Here is a 12,311-nt window from a genome sequence, read left to right as displayed (position 1 = left end):
ATCCGAGGGCCCCCTTTCTTAAAGGGGGCTTCCATGTTCTGATAAGCCTCCTGCCCGCAGACCCTCACAGCCACCGGCAAAGATTGTGGGGAAGAGGTCCTTGTCCCCCCCATGTTGAGCGCATGTGGCCTGCTATGGTTCAGGAGGGGTTCTCACTCACTCCCTCTCCTGAACTGGGTCTTAAAAGTTTTGGCGTGGGGTTCCCTTCCAAATCAATAATAGACCCGAAGGGCCTGGTATAAATTTGGGGGGAAACCCAGCGCTATTTTTTTCACAAATTTTTTAGCCAACAATTATTTTTTACATTCAGCTGTCAGAGGGAAATCCCGCTGACAGCTAATGAGTCATTGGTTGTTAAGGATGCAGCTAAGGCTTCCCGGCCGGCTCTTTAGCAACCAGCTATATACAGTATTTTTGAAGGAAAAAAAAAAGCAAAAGGCATTAAAAAATACTTTAGAAACTCAACACTGTACAGCATGCAGAGCCTGCGTAATGATATTCTTGGGACCCGCTGCTGCTGTGTACGGCTACCTGTTGATATGCAATAGAAAATATCCTATTCTCTTGAATTCCTCCTGAAAAATATTAGTGCACTCAAGGCAACTCTCCCAAACAGGTATTCTCCAAACCTGTACATAGCAAGTGCATTATACCACATAGCATACTGTCTGTGTTATTCTTCTTAAACATAAAATTCGCCCAATAGACTTTTGCTTGTTTATTTAAAAGATCCACAAAGGTAGATTATTCCCCGCAGCAAGCTCTAGTTCATTCATGTGGAATAGCTTTCATTTATCTGTACTGTTTGTATGCATGTTACTCATGCATTGATAGTCACATAAGCTATGGAGCCTTAATATACTACAAATATTCTTCTGCTTATTTCTAATGCAACTTCCATATTTTCATACCTTCCAGCGTTTCAAATGGTCACAACTTTGCTTATGTTTATAGATGAGCACTTTCTTAGCCATGCATTCAAATAAATCACATTTTACACAGCACAAAGCACTCGATTAGCAGCTTCCAGTGAATTTATAGGGCAGACCTTAAATAAGAAGGATTGCATATATACATGTCTGTGTATGTATGTGTGACAACCACTGACTTGCTAAAGAAGCTGAGGTGATGGACTGGCCAAGCATGTCTCCAGACGTAAACCCTATTGAGCATCTGTGGGGCATTCTCAAACTGAAGATGGAGGAGCACAAGGTCTCTAACATCCACCAGTTCCGTGAGGTCGTCATGGAGCAGTAGATGAGGACTCCAGTGGCAACCTGTGAAGCTCTGGTGAACTTCATGCCGTGGAACACTATGTTTATCTTTTCTGTTTTTCGATAAAACGTCTGTGTACACCAAACCACTGCCTCGCGGCCTACATAAATTAATCCACAGGGTCAGGATAATCCATAATTGAAAAACTCTGAAGAACAATTCAAATAATTATCTACCTGGAAAGTCTTACCTTTTAATTGTAAAGTTTTTTGTTCATGTTTGACAAATTGGCACATTTTACACAGAGCCTTACGTCACTGGTACATCCCTATAGGAGGTATAAGGACTGGTTGCATAGTGACTGGAGTAATGGATTTTAATTTACTCTTTTAATTTTAAAATTTTAATTTTATTTTTAAGGTTGAGAGCCCTGCGGTAGGTGACTCTCGGGCAGTCATGGATAATGGTCTTAACCACTTGCCGACCGCCGCAAGTAAATATACTGCGGCGGTCAGTTCCCTAACAAGTCAGTGCGTGTGACCGGCGGACCCGATGTCCGCCGGTCACTCGCGATCGTTCGCTGGGAAGGGAGAAAGGCAGGCGGGTAATGTAAACAAGCCGCCTGTCATTCTCCCCTGTGTAAAAATGGAGATCAGACGGTTCTACTATGTAGGACCGTTGATCTCTGTTTTTACACTAGTAGCCATGTCCCATCACAGTTAGAAACACGCCCCTAGGACACACTTAACCCCTCCCTCTCCAATACAGTTAACCCCTTCCCTGCCAGTGTCATTTTTACAGTAACAGTGCATATGTATAGCACTGATTACTGCAGTAATGTCACTGGTAACCCCAAAAGTGTCAAAAATGTCAGTCAAGGGTCCGATCTGTCCACCGCAATGTCGCAGTCCCGCAAAAAAAATCGCAGATCGCCGCCATTACTCGTTAAAAAAAACACCAAAAATGACAAAAATCTTTCCCTTTGTTAGTAAACGCGATAACTTTTGCGCAAACCAATCAAAATACGTTTTTTGCGATTTTTTTTACCAAACATATGTAGCATAAAACAAATTGGCCAAAAATGTTAAAAAATTTAGATTTTTACATTTTTTGGGGGGGAATTTCATATAAAAAAATGTGAAAAATATTGTTATTTTTGCAAAATTTACGCTCTTTTTTTGTTTATAGCGCATGATCAAAAAATCGCACAGGTGATCAAATACCACCAAAAGAAAGCTCTGTTTGTGGGAAAAAAAAGGACGTCAAATTCGTTTAGGTACAGCGTCGCACAACCGCGCAATTGTCCGTTAAAGTCACGCAGTAAAAAAAAAAAAAAAAAACCCTGGTCAGGAAGGGGGTAAAATCTTCCGGGGCTTAAGTGGTTAAGGCGGGGATCCTCCAATAATATATCCCAATGTTTAGGCAAGATTTTTTCCATTTTTTTTGTGGTGGAAAACTATAGACTCAGGGTATGCCTTGTCTAGAAATTTCTTTTTTAAAGTGTTACTCTGTTCTGCATAGTCTGACTCTTAGGTACAATTCTGTTGTAATCTGCAAAATTGACCTTTAGGGATATTGTGGATCCATTTTAAGAAATGGCAACTACCAAAATGCAGAAAGGAATTCCCAGCAGTGGGTTTTGTGTAATTTTTAGCACATATCCTGCCCTCAAAATTACCAAATTCTAGGTTCAGGAAGGCCAAGGAGTCAGTGCCTAATACAGATGTAAATGATAGCTCATAATGGTTATCATTACAATATTCTACAAAGCGATCAATAAGGCTGATGGGTCCATCCCATATGAAGATGATATCATCTATATACCTTCCAAAGAAGGCTATATTGGCAAAAAAAGATATTGTGTAGCCAAATGTAATTATTCTCCCAATATCCCATGGCCAGGTTAGCATAGGAGGGTGCAAATTTATCCCCCATAGCGGTGCCTTGTAGTTGTAAATAGCAGTCGCCATTGAAATTAAAATAATTATGGGTGAGGCAGAACTCGGTAGCCTCTAAGATAAAGGCAGCCTGTCTGAGATTGGTTAATTGGTCTTGGGCCAGAAAGAATTCCAGTGTTTTTAGGCCAAATTCATGAGGGATGGAGGTGTACAAGGAATTGACTCGCAGCACTCATGCTCGGAAACGCGTCGCATCCCGGTGACGTCATCCAGCCACGCCGCCAGACCTTCTGCTATCCAAGCCTCATTTTGGGTCTCCATCTACTGTACAGCCAGGCCTAGGGTTACCAGCGAGGAGTAGTCCACACGGTGCTGCCGTGCTAGGGGATGACTACACGTCAACTGGAAGATTCACCCGACTGTCCTTTCACTTACCATGTTCATCTACATCTACTCCATGTGAGTTGCTATTGTTATTGTGCATTACAGTATTACAGTCTACACTTAGAGGTGCCTCTCTTTGAGCATATATGTAGAGACAGCTGATGCATCCAGCCACCTAAGGGCAACTCTTGACTCGTCGTCCGTTTGTGTTCCTGTAATAGATAAACAGAACCACCTACCAATCTGACTGACTAAGCATATTCTATACTTGTTCCATTTGGGAAACACATGACTAGTAATAGGCAAAGTCCCTCTCAATTACTAGGATACTGACTCTTTCCTACTCTAGTCAGACCCACACGTTAGAATGAAGAGGTGCAGAATCCATCTGACTGGTGTTCACAGTGTCCTTCCCTCTACAACACCGAGGTAACACATCTTCTCCTGGCGGCATGCTGTCATTGCTGGTGCCCTAGCAATTTCCTCCTTTTGAGTGTCTGTAAGAACTCTTCAAGGGACCCTTACTCTCTGGCGCTCCTTTCTCTGAAGAGACAATGAGCCACTACCCCTTTTTTTTTCAAAAGGTAGCTACTTGCACAAATTTTCCTCCCACATAACATTGGTCCATTGGCCAAAAGGAATCTTCGCAAAGCGTCCTTTAGATGAAGTATCTTCGCAAAGTGTCCTTTAATTAATTATCTTCGCAAAGTGTCCTTAAAGAGATATTGCCTTAGCAATAGTAATGGCCCATGGTCCAAAGAATCTTCACAAAGTGTTCCTGTGAACTAGGGATTTACTCCCTCCAGGTAGCAGCCCCTGGCTTTAACAGGAGGCATCTTCTGTGGCAGAAGTTATTTTCTCCCAGGTGATGAAACAGTGGCAGTTTTGATGATCTCCTCCTTCATTTGCAAGGATAGAAGGGAAAGGGGATTTGGGAAAAGGGCCTCTAGCCCTAATAGCAATATTTCAACAGTGGTAATTCTTTGGGCTCAACAGCCCCTTTGTAACATACAACTCTTCTAAACAGACCATGAAGTAATGGACAGGGTAAGGTATACAAACCATCTTGCCTTCAGGACTCAAGATGCTGATGGCCCAAGCTTGGCCTTTCTTGTCTGGACTATTGACTTCCACTTGATCAATGTATATTGACCGCCCCAGATTCCAATTTTTGTTTGATGGATAGAAAGGTTTCCCACAGCTGAGGCCTGGACAGATTTCGATGCAGCTTGGGGACATAGAGAAAGTCCCAGACAGCTTCTTCACTCCAAGCCTCCCTCTTACTCTCAATTTCTTGCATTATCTCCCGTGGAGCATATGGATAATCATACTGTATTCCATGGCCACCTTCCTCTGAGTGAGCCTTTGAAAATGAGAGAACCTGGGAAGTTTCTGCCTGTCTCCTCTCCCAGATGGGGCATACAGGGTCTCCACTTTAGAGATCAATTTGGAGTAAGCTACGTTCTGTGCTTGAGCCCGAGCATAGGTGTGGAGTGGGGATAAGTCTGGGACTCTTGTGGCATAAGCCTTACAGAACCCGAGATTCCTCACACACCTCATGCAAAAGCCTGCTGCCTCTGTTTCTTCACTAAGTGAACTGGAACTTTGAGGACTTCTTCTTCCTTTAGTTCTTCAGTCCCTCTCAGGCTGCACATATAAACCCCATTCACAGATTCCCTCTTTCAGGGATCTGTTCCGGCACTTGAATCTGGGTGACCCCACATCAATGATCCCTGCCTCCTCCTCACTGGACAAACTGGAGGACCTCAGCTTCTGGATCCATTTGTGCCCCTCTGCCTCTTTAAGAGTTGGACCTCCTGTTACTGCGATTGCAACCAATGCACCCTGTGACCGCTGCACGGTTCTCACAACTTGTGTGCAGTGCACCTCCGAAATGTTGGTTTCTCTGGTTTGGCAGATGGTTGTGCGGATCTGCACCACTGGCCCCGGCCCCTGCAGTGTTCTTGGCACTCCCCATCCTCTTCCAAAGGTAATCACCACTACTGGTGTCAGCAGTTCAGAGGTGGTCCCTACCTCCCAGTTCACCTATAGCATTCTGGGTTAGCAATCGCTCTGCTCCAACTTCAGCCACACGTCACTGCAGTGCCCACACTGGCCCCACGCTCGCAGCTGCAGGGATACATTCAATAATCTGCCACATACCAGTCCAAGATGCTCCATGTCCCCTCCACTGCACAATGCCAGACTTACTTTGGGCATCAATCAGACTCCTGTGTCCAACAGGGTCAGATTCTGTGAATCAGTCCACTCTGCATTCTCCCAGCCAACACGTGGGATAGCCTTCACGCTCCAGCTCATTCCGGCATCCCCCATCTTGCTCCTCCACACACGTGTCCTATCCTCAGCTACACCCGACGATGGAAGTGACATCTCAGCTCCCTTCCACCATTTGGATTGGCGGCCTGCAGATGGCGATTCTGCCCACGTCCCCAGACTAGCTGACACTCTGGTGGAGGCTCCTCCTGCTAGGCAGATCTCTTTGGCGCTCTCTCTCCTGAATGGTACAGTAACCCCTTCGCTGCCGCCATAACACTGCTCAGCCTGCATAAAATAGTACTGCATTGCAGATTGTGTTCCCTGCCACAGACACCTACATCTGCCTCTTCTGTCTTTACTTGAGCTCCGGTTACACCTTTTCAATCACATGTCAACCTGACGCCTCCACTACTGCTAGAAACTGTCCTGCTGTTACTGACTGCACGGCAGACATTTTCTTCTACAGCACATGTACTGACACAACCCCTGAAGCACCAATCCCTGCGTCCCAGGTCACTACTTCCTTGACCATAACTTGAAAGCACACTTGCACTGATGACTGTAAAGCAGACATTATTTTCTTCCACAATACAACAAATCTTTTCTTTGCTGACACTCCAGCACTTTACATAAGAAGACATAGCATTTCTTGGGTTTCTATCTGGCCAATGCCAGTAGCAACCAGTGCTTAAACTCTGCCCCTAAACTCTGTAGCACTGTCCCCATAAGGCGTACTGTGTGTTGACTTCTTAGGCCTCCCTCTGATTACCTGGAGACCGCTGCTAGGGGTTTTCGCATATCCCTCCTTACTCCCATTTTGCTCTTTACTTTATAAACAGTCCAGGGTGTTTGTTGCTTTTTTCATTTATTCTGGAACTTGGATGGCAGAAGGGAATAGTGGGACACTCCAACTGAACTATTTACAGTAGATAAAGACAACTCTCACTTGGCTTTACCAGATTATTTGTGGAAGCAGACACAGTGCTTTTACCATACAGCCTCTTGTATGGAAGAATTAAGTCTTCTTGCTCTCTTTAGCAGCAGACTTGATGCAACTACATTATCTTTAGGACACTCACTAGCATCCACTTGTCTGACACCCATCCACTGACTCTTCTACCTGAAGGAATGGCCCTCACAAAACAGGCCCCATGACAGATCTGTACTCACTGCAGGCAGAATCAGATCCTTTCCAGTGTCTCCTTTCTAGTCAGCTCTGCAAAACATCTGGGTTTAACTCCTGTCTGACTTTCAGGCCCTTAGGTTGACTACCCAGGGCCGCATGGCAGCTTCTACAGAGTAGGGGCAGCTGGTCCCTCCCTCCGGGATCCAGCTCTCTAGCAGAAGACCCCAAGCACATGTGTCCAGCATGCACCAATGCACTTACATCTCCCAATCATCAGGCCTGTAACAATGCCTGTGCCCTCACTTGTTAGGTTTCCTCCGATCGTCCAATATGCCTCCCTATTGGACCAGTGTGAAACAGTCAGACAAGCACCTAACATTCAGCTGCACCTGAGCACCATAAACAGCAGACCCTATCAATAGATCCTGCTCCCTGGTAAGCAGAGAGCACTCTAAATATACATGTCAATCTTCCTGGTAAGCAGAAAGACCCAACAACTATACTTTCCCTAGGAGGGTACTACACTTTCCTTGGATGGACTAAGCCTAAGTTCCCCCTAAAGATAACCTGTAATAAGAGAAATATTTAGACTGCCATTGCTTAGCTATGGTTCTTAAAATGTTAGCTGCATGCATGTCATGTTGCTGCTTTTGGTCCAATACTTTCTGATTCCCTGACCTAGAACAAGTATTAAGTAAATAACCCTGTTTTTTTCCGATTTTTATTCATGTGCTACATACTAGTTCTGTATCTACCGTATATAAGTAATGAATGCAAAGCTAGCCAGGCGTCTAACGTTTTTAAAAGGAGGCCAGTAATTGCAAACCCATGTGTTTCTCTCTTGACAGGTATACTTTAAGACCCCATTCACACCTGCACAATGAGTTGCATTTTCTTCATGCTTTTATGTACATTTGCTGCACAGCATGACAAATGCACCTTTTTTAGGCAGGGAGCCTCACCCATTTTTGCAATGTGTGTTTTTTAAATGACAAAACCAGCGACTACTACCTGTGCTTGGGGTGCCATTAAAAATAATGGCGCCGCAAGTGTGTTTTGGCACATTTATGCACATTTCCAGGAACGTGCACAGAAAAGTGTGTTTCTGCATGCGTTCCCAGAACACAAATTTGTTAATAGGGCCTAAAGCTAAAGTGCCAAAACAATTACCATTATCAAACCACCTTCTATTTGCGAAGGAAGCCTTTGGCATCAAAGAAGACACAGATTGTCTTTTGAAGAAAAGCCCTGTCCCTGGAGCTAATGCTCACCCAGTTATTGTCCAATAAGAACATTGTTTTTGGCCACGGAAGTGGTTTAATTTGATAGCAGGATAGTGAATCAGAGCTTTTCTTCTTTGGACTCTATGGGGTTGATTTACTGAAGGCAAATAGAATGTGCACATTGCAAAGTGTAGTAGCACTCTGCAAGTGCAGTTGCTCCAGAGCTTAGTAAATGAGGTAAAGCTTCATTTTGCCATAAATATGCAATCACATGCAAGGAAACGAAAAAAAAAATGCATTTTTGCTTGCGCATGATTGGATGATGGAAGCCAGCAGAGCTTCTGCTCATTTACTAAGCTGTGGAGCAACTGCTCTTGCAAAGTGCAAAGTCTATTTGCCTGTAGTAAATCAACCTCTAGGTATTAGTGTTTTCACACAAGATTTACATAACTTTTACCCAATATTCACTAATTTTCCAAAATATTCAATTAGAAAAATGGGTGAATCTAGGGAGACAACAGACCGCTTAGCTTTTGATATACACAATTTTTATTTAAAACAGGACTCTACCCTCCACCCCTTAACACCATCTCTGGTACTTTTTTTAAACGACTATACAAGGTTACAAACATCCGACTTACAAATGACTCCTACTTACAAACAGAGGGAGACAACATGAAGTGAGGAGAAATCTCCCCCTAGGAAGGGAAATTCACTCCTGTAAGAGTTCTCATGGGAAAAAGATGTCTCCACTGAGGCTTTATCACCAATCCTTATTTCCACAACAACCCAAAATTTTCATAATACAATTGTCATAGGGACAGAAAGTGAGGTGAAATCTTCTGAACAAGAGCACAGACAGCAAAACAAATGGTACAGTGGTGTTAATCCTTCCCTATGCTATGCTTTTGGCTGGAGCTAAACTGTTCTGACTTACAATCAAATTTGACTTAAGAACAAACCTATAGTCCCTATCTTGTTTATAACCTGTGGACTGCCTGTACCTACTTTTTTTCTTGAATCTTGTTAGCCGGTCCTCTGACATCATGACAGTTTCCTCTCCTTCTAGAAGGCGTTCTTCCTGGACTGAATTGCACTCATGTAATGACGTATGAGCACCGCTCAGTCCTCAGTACTGTGAGCCAAGCCTGTGCATTGATGTTTCCCCTAGGGGGCATATAAACAACAGGCTAGGCTCACAGGGAATAGAGAGAATTACATGACTGTCATACTACCCAAAGAGGACTGCCAGTCCTGAACTGAGGAGAAAACCAGGGACAGCTCTGGAGTATGGAGAGGGTAAGTAACATGGGTCATTTTCTTTTAATACAGGAAGCAGGGACCAAAATGAAACTGGAGTTACACTTTAAACTGGTTTCATGCAACAGCCCAAGAACACAGGTTTAGTAGAAAATAGCAACACTGGCAAAATACCGAGCCTTAAGCCTCGTACACACGTGTCGAAATTCGGCCGGGAATTTTCGTCCGGCGACCGATCTGCCGATTTTCGACTTGTTAGTATGATGCTTCCGACAACCGACTCCGACTTTTCGGCCGAAAAAATTCTGTTGTGCAGGCTATAACATTTTTGTCCTCCGTCAAAACACGTCCGATTTTCATGCAGTCAGTACAGATTTCGACAGCAAACCAACACATGACATCACTTCTGAAATAGAATTCTGTCGGTCGACAAAATTAGTGTGCAGTCTAGAGCACATTCCAACCAACAAAACACCACTCTGGACAAAAGATGGACGACCGGTCGGCGGAAAATCGTTGCGTGTGTACTAGGCTTTAGAAGCATAAACTGGTTGGATTTCATCAGATGCTTATTTTGTCATAATATTCTGCTTTACTGACCTCCTTCAAATCCTTTTAAAATATTTACAAGATGCATACAAATATAAAGCAACCTGGCTGAGTTTCACCTTGGGAAGGTGGTCAATATTAATGCAATTAGTTAACAGCGCTCTGGGATTTGTCTTAGAAGTGTCAAATCATGTGATCAAGCTGCCACCAAGCATCGTATCTGTCAGAGGCCTTCATTGTGGATCAGTGCTTATTGCTGCACAGCAGGAGGCTCTCATGCTGGAGTCCTAAAACTGTTTTACCCCCAGGTTTATAATTCAACACAAAAAAATATGCATAGTAAAAGGAAACACGCTTTCCTGCTTCACCAGCGCTGCCTTGACAATCTCAGAGTCTTGTTTAGCTGTTAGCCTATTTTAATTTAATAGTTGAATAGTTTCAAGATTTGGGGTATAATCAGATTACACAGAGTTAGCAGACAAAATGACTTTGCTTCTAATTCCGTAACATAAAGACCAAGATTACATCTCAGCTTATTCGGCGCAAAAACAAATTGTACATTTAAAGGAAGTCATGTTTCAGGAAAGACTGTCCATTCGAAGGAGCCTTGCGTCACATTAAAAGGTAACATTAAAGGAAGCTGACTTTGCAACCATTTTCAGATGAACTAGAATAGGATAGATCCACTTAAGGAATAATAAATTGAATTATGGCCACTAAATTGCTGTTTAGTGGTCAACTATAGAGGTTTTAAGACATAACACTTTGAAATGAATAAATTAAAGGTCTTGGTTCCTGAAATAACTATATTGCTTGTATATGTAATATCGAAATAAAATTGCCATTGCGGTGCTGTTATATGAGATATTTTAATGTTGTAGGTATGAGAGAATGCACACCAGACGGCCCTATGTTCTTCAGACAAAGGAGAATATTTGCCTTGATGATGATTTGGTCAACCTGGAAGTTCTCAATGAGGTAATTTGTGTAAACCATCTACAAAACTTTGTAATAGGAATCAGAAAGTGGACAAGTGGACCTCTGTGGATTTTGAAGTCTGCAAACAAGGTCAGAAAAGTCAGGAGATAAATCAATATACATTGCTGACCACCTAACTTTAAATGTATGTCATGTTTTTTACGTTAAATACCGAGGTTATGGTAGCAGCTAGCAGCTATAACCCCCCTGGTATCTTTTTTTTTTTTTTGTTAGGTGGCCGGCTTTCAGAAATAAGTGATCTCAGTGGCACATTCGCCACAGCACAGGATCTCTTTTGTAGGCAGCTGGAGAGGTGCCTCCCGCCGCTTCCTGGTTGTTTCTTGGTTTACCAGAACTGTTAGTAAAAGCGATCTTGTCGGACAGATGGCTGGGCAGGAAGTCTAGGGAGGGCAAGATGGCCCTCACTTAGCTCTATGCTTTTGGAGGACTGGAGTGACCCATGACGTCACTTCCGGTTCTCAGCCATCAACATTTTTTTTTTCTTAAAGTCAAAACGTAAAAAAAAAAGGTAATTAAATGATCTCTCAATATATAGGACCTGTCATGCTTAATTTTATTACAAGAGATGCCTGCATTCCTTGTAAGAGCCGGTTCACATACAGGCGACCCGACTTGCCGGGGCGACCTGTGAAGACCTCGGAGCGACATGCACGCACTTCATATCATTGAAGTCAATGCAGGTCGCCCCAAAGTAGTACAGGACCCTTTTTCTAAGACGGAGCGACTTGTGTCGCTCCTATTAGAACGGGTCCTGTGCTAATCTATGGCAGGCGACCCACGGCGACTTGTGACAAGTCGCCCCAGTGTGAACCGGCTCTAATAGGAATAGAAGTGAGCCAAAAAATAAATAAATAAACAAATAAGAGGACAATGTAAAAAATAAAAAAAGTTAAATAAATAAGAAAAGCGCAGAAGCGAACGCATATGTAAGTCACGCCTGCATATGTAAACGGTGTTCAAACCACATATGTGAGGTATCGCTAAGCAAGAGCAATAATTCTAGTGCTAGACCTCCTCTGTAACTCTAAACAGGTAACCTGTAAAACATTTTAAAGCGTCGCCTATTGAGATTTTTAAGTAGCATAGTTTGTCGCTATTCCTGGAACGCGTGCTAACTTTGCTGTTTTTTTTTTTTTTTTATTTATTAAAATGTGTTTATTTCTAAAAAAATTGCATTTAAAAGGCTGCTGCGCAAATACAGTGTGACATAAAATATTGCAACAACCACCATTTTATTCTCTACGGTCTCTGCTAAAAAAGTATATATAATCTTCGGGGGTTCTAAGTAATTCTCTTAAAAATACTGTTTTTTACTAAACAACAAATGTCTTAAAAAGGGGCTTAAAGTGGTTAAAGGGCATGTTTAGTTATTTTGAATAT

At 42.9% G+C, this 12,311-nt stretch overlaps 1 protein-coding gene across 1 annotated transcript in view; it reads left to right on the top strand.

Moving 5' to 3' along the window:
- The window catches only part of MYO3B (myosin IIIB), a 597,729-nt gene that overhangs the window by 309,425 nt on the left and 275,993 nt on the right, over positions 1-12,311 (top strand). The window contains exon 11 of the mRNA XM_082260313.1: positions 10,814-10,910. Within this exon, the coding sequence (XP_082116439.1) occupies positions 10,814-10,910 (97 nt within the window). The remainder of the gene's footprint in view (positions 1-10,813; positions 10,911-12,311) is intronic.

The sequence above is a fragment of the Pelophylax lessonae genome (genome assembly GCF_965119305.1).
Source record: "Pelophylax lessonae genome assembly, chromosome: 6".
In the NCBI taxonomy this organism is placed as follows: domain Eukaryota; kingdom Metazoa; phylum Chordata; class Amphibia; order Anura; family Ranidae; genus Pelophylax; species Pelophylax lessonae.
This window is presented reverse-complemented; position numbering and strand designations above follow the sequence as displayed.